Below are 18927 nucleotides of genomic sequence, written 5' to 3'. Positions count from 1 at the left end.
GGTGTATTTCTGCACTACTAAATAGTGGTAACTAAACCACTGCTTTTCAGCTAAACTGTTCCTGACAGTGTAAAAATACAACATACCAGGTGAGACCTTCTTGTGACATTTCCTTCCTCTCTACTAAAGAGGAAAAATTGTAATTATACACAGTCTTTTAACATTTCCACAATCAATTTGGTAATTGTACAGTATATATGTTTTATAATATCAGTATAATACCAGATGCTCAGAACAAGTAAAGTCTGAAAACTAAATACATACCATCTAATAATAACAATAGCCTGCCTTAGGGCCAACAGTTATACATAGTTTTACTAATAGAGCACAAAGTAAAATGCTAATGTAAAAACTGAGAATAAAAAGCAACATATTGAAATCATATTAAAAATCTGCATTATAAACTCACTCCATTTTTCCCTTTCACATATCCATAATCAAACCCATCCCATTTTTTCTTTAACTATCTCAATTTCTATTGATCGGTCTACGGTGAGACACTAACACTCCATCTGTCAAGTACCAACATCTGCCCAGCACACAAAGAAAGCCAGAACAATGCCTGCAGCCTTCAAAGGGAAATATAAAACAACTATATCTTTGCCTTTTACAGTTCAGTTTACACATTTTACACATTACACTGTCACACTGGACTTTACTGAAAGGGAATTCCTTGCAAAGGCAACTCAATGAGGAAATTTAGAGATATGAGTGAGAAAACAAATTTAAGGGTTAAATGAGTGAACAACTGTGGAATATCTTTCATATATAACATATACTATGCTGCCTAATTAGCTTGAGCATATTTTTAATGATGAGATAATGAAAAAGATTTAAAGCTACCGGTTATTTAATGACAATCATTATGTATGAATTCAATAGACTTGAAGAAGTGACTTTAGAAGTTTATCTATTTCTGGCTGGGTGCTGTGGCTCACACTTGTAATCCTAGCACTTTGGGAGGCTGAGGCGGGAGCATCACTCTAAGGGCAGGAGTTCAAGACCAGCCCGAGGCAACAGTGAGACCCCCACCTCTACAAAAAATGAAAAAGTTAGCCAGGCATGGTGGCACATTCCTATACTCCCAGCTGCTGGGGAGGCTGAGGCAGGAGGATCACTTGAGTCCAGGAGTTTGAGGTTGCAGTGAGCTATCATGACTCCATTACACTCTAGCCCAGGAGACAGAGTTGAGACCCTGTCTCAAAAAAAAAAAAAAAAGGAAAGAAAAAAAAAACAAGTTTATCTATTTCTAGGCATTGAAGCATTCATTTAAAAGAACCAAGAAACTAACTTACCTCCCTCCCATATACTTATGGTACTTAAAACACGTATTATAAAATTTATACTAACACAAAGGAAGGAGTAGAAATAGAGAAGCATGTATCTTTACTTTTTCTAGTATTTAGGGTATTCAGATATCTCCAAAGCAAAACTCATGCACACAAGCATCTTCTCTGCAGTATTTAAATGTTTTTAAAAGAAAAACAAACCACTCTTCTCCACATACATTTTAGACTAATTCAACAAACATAATACACTGCTCCATCTTTAAATTCACAGACAATATTTTTAATTTTGGAAAGTCTGGTTTTCTCAGCTGGTGGAGCTGTCAGAATAAATAGAAGGCAGTATCTGGAAAGATGACAAACACATGGGTCAATGTCAAATACAAGCCAATCTCTGTCAAGAGCAGAGCCAAATTCCTGCATTTCAATTTAAATTATGTTATCCAACTCAAATACCACCATGCCACTTCAAATCAAAATTGTTTCCTTTTAAAAAGAGCTTTTTACAAAACTGATAGAGTGTAACAGATTAAACAACTCTTTCAGCAATTTCTACAGCTACTACAAAGCAAGGCATCAATGTATAATTAGAATAAAGGGAACATTTAACAATTAATTGAGCCAGCTAAAGCTAAACCTCCAGAGCTTAGAGTTCAAACGCTTGCTCACCAAGCAAAAGGGCAGAGGATTTTAACACAACTGCAGGAAATCTCAGTCCAATTATACTCTAGGTAAATATAAATCTTGTTGCACTATGATTGGAACTCTATTCGTCACAGTCCACCAGACTGATTTTAGTATCCAGCCTGAAAACTCAAACAAAAGAACCCTCTACCCCTCTGTTGTCTCTCCCCACACTACTGTATTAATCAAGTACTTTTGGGTTCTGTGCTGAACAGAGCTGGGCTCTGGAAGGCTTGCTTTTACAGCCAACCTACGTCATACAACTGTGAGGTGATAACATCTCTGATAACATTCCTGATCTGTAACAGTTTATAATGGCCAAGTAATTCACTGTCTTTCCTCAGAGAGTTTCTGTTCAGATTGTATGTAGAGAATGTGTATAATCTTTCTAAAATAAAATTGAAATAAACACGTAAGCTTTCAAAGTGGCATCATTTGGGGTAGCAATTGCTTCACAAGGATATCTTCACTGGTAAGCTTCTTCAGAAGAATTTATACTGAATTAACCAGGGGGAGAAATCCCAACAATTACCTTATTTATAAGGCATTATTCTGTGTCGGGTAGAGCTTCATAACAAACAGAAAAAGTTAAAATTTAATACCTAAATGGTTTCAACAACACAAACATGTTAAAATTATTAATTTTTTTAAATTTAATGGGGCTAGATGTGGTGGCTCACATCTGTAATTCTAGCACTTTGGGAGACTGAGGCAGAAGACTCACCTGAGGCCATGAGTTCAAGACCAGCATGGGCAACATAGTGAGACTCTGTATCTACAAAAAATTTTTTTAAATAGCCAGACATGGTGGCACACGCCTGTAGTCCTAGCTACTCAGGAGAGTTGCTTTGCCTGAGCCTAGTAGTTCAAGGTTATAGTGAGCTATGATAGCGCCACTACATTCCAACATGGGTGACAGAGCAAGACCCTGTCTCTAAATACAAACATACAAAATTTAATTGGACAGATCAAACCAATTATATTTTTTAATGCTGCATAAAATACTAGGTGATGAAAGAACTTTACGGATTATAAGAACAGGCTGAACTAGAGGTTAAGGCCAGAAAACCATGGGCAAACTGTGGCCTGCAGGTCCAATCTGACCTGCTGTCTATTTTTGTATGGTCCACAAGAGAAGAATAGTTTGTGCATTTTTTTCATGCTTGGAAAAAAAATACAAAGAATAATTATATTTCTTGACATAGAAATTGTATGAAATTCAAATTTCAGTGTCCATAAATGAAGTTTTACTGAATCATAACCACACCTACTCATTTATATATTATTATCTATCACTGTTGTCATGCTACAAAGGCAGAGTTGAGTAGCTACACCAGATTAACTATCCAGCCCTTGATAGAAAAGTCTGTTGACCACTGCTCTAAAGATGCTCACTAAATAATAAGTAAAGCAGCTCAACTGATAATGTAAATCTTATACCACAGAAGACTACGATGTAAAAGAGGTTTTAATTGATAATGACACATGCTCAGAAACCATCTGTTTATAAACTGCTCAAGAATTTTTCTAGATGTTAGTATCAAACATACTGGCCTATAGCTTGCAAAATACACCTTTTAGCTAATGCCTTCACAAGGATAATAAAGTGTTTCTAACATCACATCTCCAAGTTCCTTATTATATACTTCATTTGGGCTGAAAATTCAGCTCATTTTATGAATCTAGATCATCAATGGCCAACATTCCCATACCTGCACCCAAAAAAATCCACTGTCATTAATCAAACCACCACTTCCAAATGAACCTACGCTCTGGCTCAAAATCCCAGGCCTTCAAAGGGGCCTAGCCAATCACCTGGAATAGAAGATGAAATCCATTTGCCATCTTTTATCTATTAACAGATGATCTCTCCTGGAAGAACTTCATGAAACATCATCTCTCGTCAAACAAGACTGTGTGAACTAGCAAGCATTCCACTGAATATCATTTTAAATATCCACAAACATTATATCCTAAAAATGAAAAAAACGCAATCTATCCCAACAGGTTCAAAAATCTTATCTTTGGAGAGGAAAAACATTATCTTAGGATCCCATCATGTTCATTAGTCTTTACAGCCAAACATGAAATGAATGTTAAAAAAATAAATTTAAAATTCAGACAATCAATCATAAGTGAGTTATAGACTTTTGTCAAGATTCAAAGAATTAGACAATGTGAGGCCACAGGCCATCTCCTTTGGGAGTTTTGACAATGGAGACTTAGTAACCATAGTAGACTTAGTAACCACAGTACCTTTTAAACCTAGGAGGATTAAAAATTAAATAACCTTAATTAACTTGGGTAGTAATTAGCTTCCTTAACTTGATATGCATCTTTCATCCCTTTGAAGATTTCGAAAAGTATAGAAAGATTTAACAGAATCGAAAGTATCATATTAATATTTTGGGGCTAAAAGAAATCAGGATACATTTGATACTTTTATTCTTTTTATAGTTGAAAGAATTTGGCCTGTGAGAACAATTGTCTTGTAATTCCAATTGAAAACAGTCATACTTTGAACAATGACTTTAATATATGCCTGGCCTTTCTAAACTTGAGTATATATTTATTTAATGCCATCACAGCTCTTGAGGTAGGTACAAAAGGAATAGGTTGTTCCTTGCCTCAGGTAATCCCAAAAGCAATAGTAAGCTGGATTATGCTGTCCTCTCTCTGTATGTGTAACTGATTTAGATTTGTGGTCAAGATTGAAACCTAAGCACAGAAATATCTAAGAGAGTTTTTTAGGCTTGCTTCATTTATAGGTCTAATTTTATAAGAAGAGTTAAGTACTTGGGAAAGTTTGTGTTAACAGACTTATTAAAAATAAAAACAAAATAATAAACTATAAAGGCAAGCTTTAATGCTGAAGATATTAACTAGTTTATAAGCAAGACCAATCCATAATTCAAAATCCCTTAAAACTGACCATTAACATTTATTTAACTTATAAATGGGATAAGATTTACAAACTGAACTTTTAAGATGTAGAGCAGTGTCCTTTGATTTCTAACTTTAACAAATAATACCAGTTTTTTTAAAACCAAAGTAAATTTTCTGGGTAGTCATTTCTGCATATAAGTATCAGTCCTGAGGACTCTCCCAAACGGTCCTTCCATCAAAGGTCTGTATTTACCTCCCAACTCCTGAAGGAAGCATAGCTGAGACAATGCTTTCCACTAGAGGCACCTAAAACACAAAGAGCTAAGCACTCTAGTCGCGAACCCTGCTTATGCTAATAAATATTTGGGGAATGAATTAAGTGCCTATAATGTGCTAGACACTTTTCTAGGCACCTGGTATACATCCGAACTGAAAGGAAAAAGAGCCCTGTCCTGCAGCAACCAACCAACAGGGGAAAAGACATACAACAGAAATGAAAATGAAGGTATCTAGATCAGGGAGGAGGATAAAAGCAGGTAAGGGACTGTGAAAGGTGGTAGGATCCATGGACTGATAAATCCTAGAAGGATCAAACACTAGGAGTCAGGGGATGCCTGCAGGGAGGTGAAAAACCAAGAGGTAAAAGAGTCAGATCCATGAAATTGAGATGGTAGATTACCAGAAAGTTACATTCCTGATTGTGATTATTAATTCATAAAAACACCTTCAAAGAATCACCATTTAACATGTTCTTTTGGCCATTATCAAGGGTGATTTTTAAATGGCCACATAAAGAACACCTCTACTCTTTTTGGAATACACTGTGGTTCACTGTTTCTTATGTAGACATTTGTGCTTTAAGACAATATATACATGCCACATTCACACTCCTCTTGCCTAGGTAAAGTTGTACATGAACCAGCATCAGTTGTACATTCCACTGACATCATTCCTCTATCTACCTATCACACACATAGCAAAATAAGGTGTTTCTAAATATTCAGTGTGTGATAACAAGTTCTCATTGACTCTGGTGGAGTCAATGAGTAGAGTCTCCTAATAAAATGAATACAACGAACATATGCAATTTTATGGCCATCCCACATCTATTTGCCCTACCAAACTGCTCCCCAATTTCATTGTGGGGAATTACCTCATCCCCACCATGTGCAGGTTTGGGGCTAGCAATAAGTCTAAATTTCTGTCTTTTTTAAATACAGATATGCAATTCAAGTTAGACCAAATAAATTTACTCTTCTTGGACTATGACTCTTGAGCTCAGTGACAGCAAGGGCAGGAAAAAGCTGAAGGGCACCTATACCAGTGGAAGCACCTAGGTGGAAGAGTTAGTAGTTCCCACCAACCAGTCATCAGAACTGCCCTTGGTCCAAGCAGGCTTTGAAGACTTCTCTCCAGCTTCCCACTCATTATATGAGTTACTCCACCAACAAATTATCCTTTGTGTTATGTGATCAATATTTTCCACCTTGCATTCAAAAAATTTTAATGAAGACAAAATGCTCACTTTTATTAGATCACAGAAACTTTGTATTTCCCTTCCAGATGGGTGAATTAAATCCAGAATCACAATTAGTCTAAATATTCTGAAAAATTTATCTCTTCCCATTCAGCTTACTTTACATAAGTGTTATGCATTTACCTTTTTAAAATCATTCTCTTTACACATAGCTAACAAGTGACAGATACACAGTTTTTTTTTTAAGAGACAAGGTCTTGCTCTGTTGCCCAGGGTGGCCGCCAACTCCTGGGCTCAAGTAATCCTCTCACCTTAGCCTCCTGAGTACCTGGGACTATAGGTGCTCACTACTGTGCCTGGCTAGATAAACAATTTTTGAAAGCAGGTGAGATATATTAATAAGTAATTTTAGGAGTAAGAGGGAAAAGGCAAAATTATATGATTTGCATCTTCCAAGCAATGGGTCTGTCGCTTTTTTTCTTGTAACACAGGTATATCTACTTTTTTTATTATCTCTGGTATTTTATGCAAATGTCCATTAACCAATTGTCATAAGTCCATACCATCTTACAAAATAGTTGCGTGACCTCGACCTCTGAGCCTTTGTTTCCTTATCTGTACAACAGGGAAACAATGCCTAGGTTATGTATGGATTTTCTAAGGACTGGAAACAACATGTACAAAGTAAACCCAGTCCTGGAAAATAGCAGATGCTTTAAAAATGGTGGTTAGTTATTATCCATGGTTTTAGCTCTCTCACCCACTCACGTTTTCTGTTTACACCAAGTTCACCGTTCTCTTTATAATCGGGAGCTTTAAAAGAAGATGCAAATGATTCCCAATCATTTGTTCAGAATTTAATTCTGCAGCTGCCTCTGTTCCTCTTGAACTGTGTGCATTGTATTTCATATCAAAATCTCAAGTCATGAAATCATATCTTTCTTTTTTTTTTTTTATCTGCCTAAATTCTAGTCTGCCACAAGTAAGTGACAACTGTGCTGGGATGCTCATCTTCTCACCCTCAAAGCAATAGACTCATTTTCTGTCTGTGCATTAACTTGAAAAAGACTAGGAAGCCCTGGCCTAGATGAGTGATTCTCAAACTTTAAATGTGTTTAAATCACCTGGGAATCTTATTAAAATAAAATACACATTCTGATTCAGTAGATGAGGGAGGAACCTGAGATTCTGCATTTCTAACCAATCCCTTCAGGATGCCATTTGTGGCCAATGCTTGGAGCAGACAGCAACCAGAGTACAGGTTTCACAATACTTAATTAATAATCCTTTCCTTAGGAAATCCAAAGAGATAGGATTAATTAGTCTCCAAAAAAAATCACTTCCCATTTCTTATTGCAATAACTTTATTTATTTATTTATTTGAGACAGAGTCTCACTCTGGTGCCCGGGTTAGAGTGCCATGGAGTCAGCCTAGCTCACAGCAACCTCAAACTCCTGGGCTCAAGCGATCCTCCTGCCTCAGCCTCCCAAGTAGCTGGGACTACAGGCATGCGCCACCATGCCCAACTAATTTTTTCTATATATTTTTAGCTGTCCAGATCATTTCTTTCTATGTTTTAGTAGAGACGAGGTCTCGCTCTTGCTCAGGCTGGTCTCGAACTCCTGACCTCAAGCAATCCACCCACCTCGGCCTCCCAGAGTGCTAAGATTACAGGCGTGAGCCACCATGCCTAGAATAACTTTAGAGTAACATTTTCTCTTCTTTTACTCTCATAGAAAATATTAATTTTTTATGCACTAAAGAATTACCTTTCACACATGTGAAATCTGAATATCTTCCTTACACTAAAACATAATCATTTCTTGGAGCTCAGAAAAAGATGAAATAAAATTTCAATACAAACAGAAGAAATAAAATGTTAATTAATATAATCTGCAACCAAAAGTTCACTATAATGTGATTAAAATTTAAAAATTCCTTTTTCCAACTGATCCAAGGACATACAACTAAGAGGGCTGATGAAGCCACCCAAACCTGGGTCACTCAAACCTGAGTCTGCCTAACAACAAAGCTCTTCCTGCCTGTTCAGGGTTGAATTGTATCCCACCCACCCCCAAAATTCATATGCTGAAGTCCTGACCCCCAATACCTCACAACGTGGCCTTATTTAGAAACAAGGTCATTACTGCCAATATAATTAGTTAAGATAAGGTCATATGAGGTCATAATTACATTGCAGATGTAATTAATGACAGTGAAGTAGGGTGGGCCCTAATCCAATAAGACTGATGTCCTTATAAAAAAGAGTAATTTGACAGACACAGAGATATGCACACACGGAGAATGCTATGTGAAGATTATAATTATGCTTCCACAAAGCAAGGAACTATCATAAACTTGGAGGGAGGCTTGGAATAATTCCTTACCTAGAACCTTCAAAGGAACATGAGCATCCCAACACCTTTCTCCTGGACATCCAGCCTACAGAACTTTGAGACAATGTATTTCTGCTGTTTAAGCCACTCAGTTTGTGGCACTTTGCTACAGCAGCCATAACAAACTAATACACAGCCTCACTGTACTTCCTTGCAAACAAGAATAAGGTCTAAAGATGATCGTGCAGGCCGGGCGCGGTGGCTCACGCCTGTAATCCTAGCCCTCTGGGAGGCTGAGGCGGGTGGATCGCTCAAGGTCAGGAGTTCAAGACCAGCCTGAGCGAGACCCCGTCTCTACTAAAAAAACAGAAATAAATTAAAACAGAAATAAATTATCTGGACAACTAAAAATATATATAGAAAAAAAAATCAGCTGGGCATGGTGGCGCATGCCTGTAGTCCCAGCTACTCGGGAGGCTGAGGCAGTAGGATCGCTTAAGCCCAGGAGTTTGAGGTTGCTATGACCTAGGCTGATGCCACGGCAGCACTCACTCTAGCCCGGGCAACAGAGCGAGACTCTGTCTCAGGAAAAAAAAAAAAAAGGTGATCGTGCAGACAGGTCTGGTATGCCAGATTCTGGGCTTGATTCTGCTGGCAACAGGGATATTGAAAGGCTTTAAGAAGGTTAATATTGCACTCTGGGAGGCCGAGGCGGGTGGATCGCTCAAGGTCAGGAGTTCGAGACCAGCCTGAGCGAGACCCCATCTCTACTAAAAATAGAAATAAAAATTATCTGGACAACTAAAAATATATATGGAAAAAATTAGCCGGGCATGGTGGCGCATGCCTGTAGTCCCAGCTACTCGGGAGGCTGAGGCAGTAGGATCGCTTAAGCCCAGGAGTTTGAGGTTGCTGTGAGCTAGGCTGACGCCACGGCACTCACTCTAGCCCGGGCAACAAAGTGAGACTCTGTCTCAAAAAAAAAAAAAAAACTAATTTCTATATGGGAAAAAAAATCTGGAACTTTACATGAAGTTCAGAATAGTTACCATACTCTTCAACAAAACGACTGTTCCAGGTTAATGACATAACACAGTGAAATACTTTAATCTCATTCTTGGAAAAACATCAAACTGGGCAGCTTTAATCTGTTAATTACATCTCATATGACATTCATGTCAATCTTCACTAGTTTTACTGGCTTCTGTAAGAAAAGTATCTTGACACACACAATACATCTAATGAAAAGGTTAGGATTTGCTGGTGTCTGACAGGGTCTGACACTTGTTTCCCTGCATCTCATCTAAAAGCTGGGTCTGTCTCTCTCTAAGCAAAGCTATAAAGGCCACAGTACACTGAATGGCCGTAATACATTTTCTAGAAAACCAAACAGGTTAGATGGCTTCAACTATCATCATTGATTTGAGGGCCTGAAGCACAAAACATTGGAAAAGAGGTTAACAAAAGCAATAAACCTTTGTCTGAAGGCCATTAAAAACACCCCTCTAGCTTCCAGTCAATCCTGTCCCAACATAAAATTTCCTGTTTCCAAGAATCTTAAGGCTTACTTTTCTCTACCATGTATTCCATTCTGCAGGGTCATCACAGACTAACTTGTGGTTGAATATAAAAAGGATGGATTCAAAGGATGAAAAATACTAAGCAGGTGGTTAAGTGAGAGAACAAACATCATGGGAAAACAAGGAAAGAACTCAAAAATGCACAAACTAGGACAGAAGACCAAGACTGATACAAGAAAGAAGTCAGTAAACCAATCTGCTCAAAAGTGGGTCATGTGTTTGTTAAACTGAGTCTTCCTACTCAAAGCTATTATCCACTTTCTGGGTTCCAAGCCCTCCTTAACATATAAAAAGTATATTTATTTCATCATGATACTAAGATCCTTCCCCCATCACAAACACTGTAAAGACACAAATGTAATGCTCCTTACCTCCTGGTCTGTAGACAACATCATCCTCAGTGATGTAGGATGTTATCTCACCAGTATCTGTCCTTTCATAACGAGATTTTTTTTTCGGTGGTTTCTTTTTGTTCTTTTTTGTGGACTCCTCTGTGGTGGCACTATTGTTGTCATTGTCCTCGTCTTCACTATGATCACTCTCAGCATAATTTTTGGCTCCACCTTCCAAGGTACAGCTGCGGCGTGGCCTTGAATTCTCACTCTCTCTTGCCTTGTCTCTTTTGTCTCTCTCCCGGTCCCGATCTCGGTCCCGGTCCTTCTCTTTGTCTTTGTCTTTGTCTTTGTCAGCTGTCATGATTCGCCACGTGCCTTCTTCTGTCCTCTCACGGCTAGGCCTCCGTGAAAGGTAGACAGTAAGCCTGGGCTTCAGTCTTCTGAATTTCTCACTCAATTCCAGGGAAAATCCAACCACTCCAACAACCCCAACGTTTCAAAAATGCTGGGAGAGAAAAATGAGAGAAAAATGGTTTTACTTTAATGTTTTCTCATATTTCCTTCAGAAAATAACGTTTTGTTAAACAAAAATGTCTTGCTTTAAACAAATGTCATGTTTTACACCTAAAAACTTCTCACAGACCATATGAAGAAAATTAAGACAAAGTGATACAAAATTTAAATATATAGTTTTTGGCCCCAGCTAGCAAATGGTTTGGGGTTTTCTACCACACCAATAATGAAAACTGAATGCATAAGAGTAAACTATACTTCCTGTACACCAATTGTTTTTTCCTTTTTAAAGACAAAGTAAAGCATACCCTACCGGACAACATATAATGTATATTATTATACAAAAAAACCTTCATAAACCACAATATTAGAGGGGAAAAAATCTGCAGTAAAAATTATTTCTATTTGAAAAAATAGTAATAATTTATATAGCCTGTAAAATGTCTCAGGATATCACACAGAGCACTATATTTTAAAGACTCTTTCTAACTACTCTACAAATTCCCAGAGCTCCTTTCAAGAATAAACATAAGATTTGACTCAAATGAAAGTGAGAGCCTCAAAGCAAGATTCTTTCACCTTCAATTGCATTTTACACATCTTCTCAGTCTACCATTCTAGTTATGTTCCAAGAAAAATGGTTTCTCTAAAGATATATCATTTCTGCTTTAACAAAACACAGCAACTTCCAGAAACAATCTTCTATCTTTAGGGAATATTAGGTGGTTTTTACATTCTTTCAAATTTCCACTATAAATAGCCTCCTTAATAAATTCCTCTTCAGAACTAAAGCCAACAAGAAAAGTCTGAAGTTTTTAAGAGTTTGCAATGAGAAGAGTAAATCCCAAACTCCAACCCAATACAGTTCTTATAAAAATTTTATAGCAGGGGAAAAAAACTTCTTTACAAGTCAGTTTTGGAACAGACCTAATAACCAATCGTTTATCTTTTGTGATCTTTTACATCTTCCCCAATATCTTATCTAACTTGTTCAATAATCTTTACTATATACTATCTAGATGTCAGGTGTTCAGAACTAAAAATACAATGAGAGAAAAAAAAAACTCATGGTCCTTGTCCTCAATGCTCAAATGCAACAAAAGGAGGCAACTGATGAATCTATTATAAGAACCATCTGTTTCTCATGCAACTAGGGCCACATAGGAAACAGCACATGCAAACAAACAAAGAACTGTTCCTCTTTACTTAGAGACAACAGCAAACAAATCAGTTTGCAGTTACATGCCTCAGAGGCAGAGAAAATATTCTTTGGTCATGCCAAAACCATAAAAATTATATACTCTCTCCAAAGCTCTTAGGTCAAATCTGATACCAGAAAAGACTTCCCTGTAAGCATGTCAAATATCCTTAGCCATTCAGAAAAGTAAAAAATGTTAACTATAACACAACCTTTGGGAGACAGACAACGAAAGAGCAATAATGCTGATCATCTATAAGCAAGGTCAGAAGGTTAAAAGCACGTAGCACAAACCAAGATTCCTTCCTCCTACATAGGAAATATGCTTTCAGATAGGATTTCAGTTGTCTAAACACATTTAAAGAAAAGGAAAAACTATTCTAGTGCCTACCAAAGTTTTGCCTAAATGAATTACCTGCTAAACAGACAGTAATAAATTCCCAAGTCCCTGTAGGTCACTAGTGCCAGCAATTGAAAATATACAAAGAGACATATTACTGTCTTCACCAGTCTTAAGTTTAGAGCATGAACAAGCCAATCATGCAAGAAAGAAAACTATCAGATAACACAGTTGTTAAAACATTCCTCTTTGACACTGAAAACTTACCAAGGCCTACTGGGAGTCCCAAAAGCAGCTTAGGCTGAAAAGCTCCTCCTCTCTCAGTTGTACTTTCCATCAGAAATACTTACAATAAGTTTAAGAAAAAAAATCATTCTCCCTAAGGGTAACAAGATAGCTGCTCCAGAAAACTGTGTAAAAAACTTTATTTCAACAGCACAATTCACAATTGCAAAGATGTGGAATCAACCCGTGCCCATTAATTCATGAGTGGATTAAAAAATGTGGTATGTATACACCATGGAGTAAGTACTACTCTGCCATAAAAAAAGAAATAATACCTTTTGCAACAATCTGGATGGAACTGGAGACCATCCTCATAAGCAAAGTATCACAAAAATGTAAAAACAAACACCACATGTACTCACTAATAAACTGAAACTAACCGATCAGCACTCATGTGCACTAATGGAAGTAAAACTCAATAGAAATCGTGCAGGTGGAAGGGGGGAGAAAGGGATGGGTGAGATCATACTTAATGGGTATAATTTACACTATATCTGGGTGATGTGCACACTTACAATAACTTTGACTCAAGCAGTACAAAAGCAATCTATGTAACCAAAACATTTGTGCCACTATAATATTCGGACATTTTTTTTAAATGGGGAAAAAAACTTATTTCAGCAAAGAGAAAAAAATAATAAATCCAAATCATACATTCAACACTACTCACTACAAAATCACATGCAGTTTCCATTTACAAAGAAAATAGAATGGTTTCTGCCAAGAGGGAGAAAAAAGAATTCAAAAAATAGAGAAGATGTCTACAAAATGAAATCCAGTGTATAGAAACATAAAAGCAATGTTCTTAGTTACCTGAAAGTTGGCTCTCTTCATATATCATATTGCCTATATATTAATCATATATTAATGATTATTATATCATTTACACATTAATAATACATATTTATATAGCCAATTTTCAGATAACTAAGAACATAGATAACCAAGGCAAAAGTCAATCTAATTATCATTTACATTTGGCTCTAAAATATAGCTCACTGGGGATATACATTTTTTCTTCTGTAACATACTAATAAAAATTTTTCTGAGTCTCCATATACAGTGACCAACATACACCAACAATGTGACATCTGGCCAGGCATTGTGGCTCATGCCTATAATCCCAGCACTTTGGGAGGCCAAGGTGGAAGGATCACATGAAGCCAGCAGTTCAAGACCAGCCTGGGCAACATAGAGACCTCATTTCTACAAAAAAATAAATAAATAAATAAATAAATAAATAAATAAATAAATAAATAAATAAATAAAATGTGACATTTGAGAAAAGGGACCCAGAGAGGAACCAGGTGGCAATGACAGTTGTCATTTCAATTTGCTAGAAATGATCTACAGAGCAGAACACACAATAGTGTCATTATAGCAACATGAGGTTTATACAGAGCAGGTCCCTCATTTGATTCTTTCAACAACTCAGTGAAGTGAACCACACAGAAGTTGTCATGCCCACTTTATAGACTATAAAACTGAGAAGAGATCATCTGCATGAGGCCACATCGCCAGTGAGTACAAAGGCTGGATTCTAAAGCAGCTCTTACAAAGCAAAATCCTATCTGATCTGATTAAGACCTGCTACTACTTGTTCTGCCAGGGTCTCTACCTCTTCATATGTACCAACTTTTTCTACATGTATCCATGCTGATAATTCGCACACATAGATTTAGGAAACACACACACCCCTCCAGCCCAGAAGATATTTTTCTCCAGGAAGAAAGCCAAAATTATTGAAAATGTCTATATGGATCACTGTTCAACCTAGTGAAGCAGGAGGTTCAATATAACAGATTTTAAGTAATAAAAGGAAGAAAATCTAATCTAGAACACATTTCAGATTTATAACAAGCTTCATCTAGTCATTGAACAAATGCTTCCTTAATGCCTATTATGTGCTACTTTCTGCCCTAGGCGCTGGGAAAAAGCAGAACCACACACAAAAATCTGTACCTTCGTGGAGTTTATGTGCTAGAGAGTGGAGAGAAATCACAAACAAAAGGGACCCGCCCCCCCCCACCCCAGAGAGGGGGGGAGGGAGAGAGGGAGGGGGGAGAGAGAGGGTGGGCAGGAGAGAGAGGGAGGGAGGGAGAGAGGGAGGGAGGGAGAGAGGGAGGGAGGGAGAGAGGGAGAATATCTTAAGTGGGGAATCTAATGGGGATAGGGAGTGTAGGAGGACTGCAATTTTAAACAAGATGGTCAGGGCAGGCTCCACTGACATTGACTTTGATCCTGAGTAAGAGAGTTAGAGAGAAAGCCATGAGGATACATGAAGGGAGATGATTCCAAAAGCAAATACCCAGAGCACGAGCAAGCCTGGCATGCTCCAGACGTCAGAGGCCAGAGGGGCTGCAGTGGCATGAGAAGAGGGAGAGTCCAGAAAGGTGAAGGGGCAGAGAGAGGAGGGCCTAGAACCCATCAGGCCTTGTAGGCCAGTGTAAAGACTCTGCCTTTTACTCAAGTGAAATGAAACGACTCAAATGATACGACTCGAACTATACTTTGGCAGGGATGTGAATAGCAAAGAAAGACACAGTCTGACTTCTGTTTACATAAGATCACCCTGGCCACTAAGAAAAACCTAAAAGGATGCAAGGGGCATAACACGAAGAGTGGTGAGGGAGGAGGCTTAGGCAACAACCCAGGGAAGGCGTAAAGGCAGCTGGATGGGCCCAGGTGGTGGCAGCAGAGAAGGGGAGAAGTCAAATTTTCTGTGTATCTTTAAGGTAAGAGTCAAATAAGATGTACTGATAAACAGTGATGTGAGGCATGAGAGAAAAAAAGTCGAGAACAACTTCAAGGTATCTGGCCTGAGCAGCTGGATGGATGAAGCTGCCATTATGTAAGTCTTCTGAGAGAAGACCAGGAGCTCCAGTACGAACATGCTAAGTTTGAGAAGCCTATAAAAACCACAGAGATTCTAAATAGGCAGAGGTCCAGGTGACAGACAGAAATTTAGTTTTTAAAGCTGTGAGACTGAGTGAGATCACCAACGAAGTGAGAACAATTTTTTGATAAAAATTTTAAAACTCAAGAAACATTTATTACTCATGCTTGAGTAGAAAGGATATTCAAAACAGACTTGTAAATTATACATTGCCAAAAGCAGTACCCCTAAGAATATACTTTTTTAAAGTATATTCCTCACTAATTTTCTGATTATAAGATTGTACTTCATTTTATTTTAATAGACAAGATGTAGTCAGTTGGCTTAGTTTTGTTTTAATCTAATCAGGGTCAAGGCTTTCAACAGAGTCAGTGATATAAAACTGCTCTTCATTACTTCAAGTTATTTCAACCTCTACAAACATCATTTCATCTCTTCAAACTAAAGCCATCAACCACCACAAACACCTCTTACTATTTCCCAGAACCAAGTCAGACAAAGTATCAAAATTTCGGTCACGCCCAGCATCCAAACCACATTTAAGAAAACCAATTCCTGTCACTACTTAAGCTGTCCCAGGAGGTTATCCCCAGGACAGAACAAGGAAAGCTGGACAAAGAAACCAAGATCTAAGATCTCGGCACTGCCACATGCTCTACTGCCTTAGGCAACTCACTCTACCTATGAGTCAGTTTCAGTGCTGTAAAATGGGACAACACCTGGCCACTTCACAGTGCTGTTAAGTTAGGTATACTATATGTATACCTATAATTATTATAAATTATTAATACAAAGTACTTTACAAATATAAACTATGAATAAGGTATATTTATTTCAGTTATGACTTACTCTCTACTATAGTAGGCAATAGCCAATAGTGTTTTCTGTTGCGCAAGATACAGATAGCCAAAACATCCCTATCTTCAAGAAACTTACCTATTTGGGGGGTAAAATTTATCCAATTGCATGACTAATAAATAAATCATATAGAATTAACTACAAATAAAGAAAAAATTCAAAAATATCTCCTCTTAGATCATGTAAAACTAACTTATCCCTAAAAACTTAGCCCTCTCTTCTGAGTTCTAATCATCTCAGTTGCTCCAGCCAGACTCTTGGTAGGATACTTGACTCTCAACCAAATGCAGTGAGTGAAGTCTAATTAATTCTTCCTCACTCAAGCATAGCAAGTAATATTTATATTTTTCCAAATGCCCAACCACACACCAGGCATTTGGCTCAGCTCTTACAGTCTACCAAACATCCTATCTGAAATTTATCCATTGCTCCAACTGAATCTTAAGAATTTAACTTGTCTACTTCAAGCCACCACCATCTCTTATACAGATTAATACAATTGCTTTCTAACAGGTCTTCGTGATTACTAAATTTTGTTTATGTCTTCCGTCTAATCTGTCCTCCAATGCAGCCAGCCAGCATATTTGACACACCACATTTTTAAACAACTTTATTGAGATATAATTCACATATACCATATAAATCACCATTTAAAGTATGCAATTCAATGCCCGCTGTTCCTTTTCAAAGATTACAGAGACCTTCATGTCCTGGCTGCTCATTCACCTCTCCCGTACTGCTTCCACCCTCCTGTGCGCTGCTGCCACCTCAAGACACTCCTTCAGTCCCTGAAATCCACCTGCTGGAATACTCTTCCCCTTCCCTTCTCTGCCTACCTTCTACTCACCCTCAGGGTCTCCACATTTCTGCTCTTCACCTCCAGGATGCCTCCCAGACCAACCCAGAGTCCACCCTCTTATTTCACCCCATCCTGCCTATAAAGTGGCCCTCATCAATCCTACTATTGTTAACTTGTGTCACTTCACTAACTGCAAGGTCCATGAGGACAAGAACCATGTCTATCACATCATATTTCCTGAAACAACTCCCACTAAAAGTTTCCTCTTTGTAGCAAATCCCCCGTTTAGCAGCAGCTGACAGGGATGACTACATACCCTCCTTCTGGACAGTCTCTATTCCTTTTCCTTTCCCAGCACAGTCCTCTCCTGGGCCTATTTAACTGCTCTGCCTCTTGTCAAGGTACTGTCTGGAGCCCTCTTTTATCATCCTCTACTTTCTACTTGGTGAGTCTCAGACATGCCCATCACCTCTCATCAGATACCATGCACACACAGGAGATCCACAAATGTACATGTCTACCACGCTTTTCCTACTGCTCCAGATGCATGCGACAACTGCCCACCTGAAATCTCCTCTTGGATGTACTGAAGGTGCTTCAACATATCCAAACCAAAGGCATATTATATTCTGGCCGAGATGAGCCCCACTCCTAGATGGTTTCTCCATGCTCATTCTGGTATACAAGTTGGTATCTTTAGTGCCTGCTTTCTGTAATCACAGTATCATATCATCAACAAATCTTGTCCTTGTTACCTTATAAATTTCTCTCAAATTTATCTACTTCCCAACACCTCCAACACCACACTCTTAGTTCAAGCTACTAGTATATGGCTTTCCTGGACCACTTCAATCAACTTTTTGATTGGTCTCTTCAAATTCACTCCTCTGAACCCCTACAATTCTTTTTCTATACTGCAGCCAGGGTATACCTTTCAAAAGGCTAATGACATTATGTGTCAATCCCCACTTTGCAATACTTCAGGGACTTCCCACTTCTGGTAGATAAAATCCCAAATCTTTACCATGATTTGCAAGGCATTTATCTTTTTTTCTGGCCTCATCTCACACCACTATCTTATACTCTACATTCAGCCATATTATCTTTCTCTCAGTTCCTTGAACACATCATACTCCTCCTACCCAGAGTCCTTTGTTTGTGGTCTTCCGTCTGTGATGCTCTTCCCCGGCCGAGGCATCCCCTACTCTTCCTTCAAGTCACAGCTCAACAGCAATGTTCTGAATATGGCCTTTCTTGTCCAAAATGAGTAGGTTAAATTCCCTTCATGGAACTTTCCACAACTGTAATTTTACATTTATTTGTGTAATTTGATTAAGTCTTCTCTCCACCGTCAAGCTAGAAGTTCCATGAGGGACTGACCCTCAACTATTTTTGCCCTCTGTTGTATTCCCACTTCCTAATTCACTGCCTGGCAGGCACATAGAGTAAAAAT

The 18927-nt window shown here is 38.1% G+C and overlaps 1 protein-coding gene across 3 annotated transcripts in view; it reads right to left on the bottom strand.

The window, feature by feature from the left end:
* RERE (arginine-glutamic acid dipeptide repeats) overlaps nucleotides 1-18927 on the bottom strand; it is a 397407-nt gene that overhangs the window by 241516 nt on the left and 136964 nt on the right. For all 3 annotated transcript variants that reach the window (XM_045546222.1, XM_045546221.1, XM_045546223.1), the window contains exon 2: nucleotides 10622-11090. In XM_045546222.1, coding sequence (XP_045402178.1) covers nucleotides 10622-10946 — 325 coding nt within the window. In that variant the 5' untranslated portion in view covers nucleotides 10947-11090. The remainder of the gene's footprint in view (nucleotides 1-10621; nucleotides 11091-18927) is intronic.

This window comes from Lemur catta, chromosome 3, assembly GCF_020740605.2.
Source record: "Lemur catta isolate mLemCat1 chromosome 3, mLemCat1.pri, whole genome shotgun sequence".
Lineage (NCBI taxonomy): Eukaryota > Metazoa > Chordata > Mammalia > Primates > Lemuridae > Lemur > Lemur catta.
Note: the sequence above shows the minus strand (reverse complement) of the source record. Positions and strands in the feature narration are given on the sequence as shown.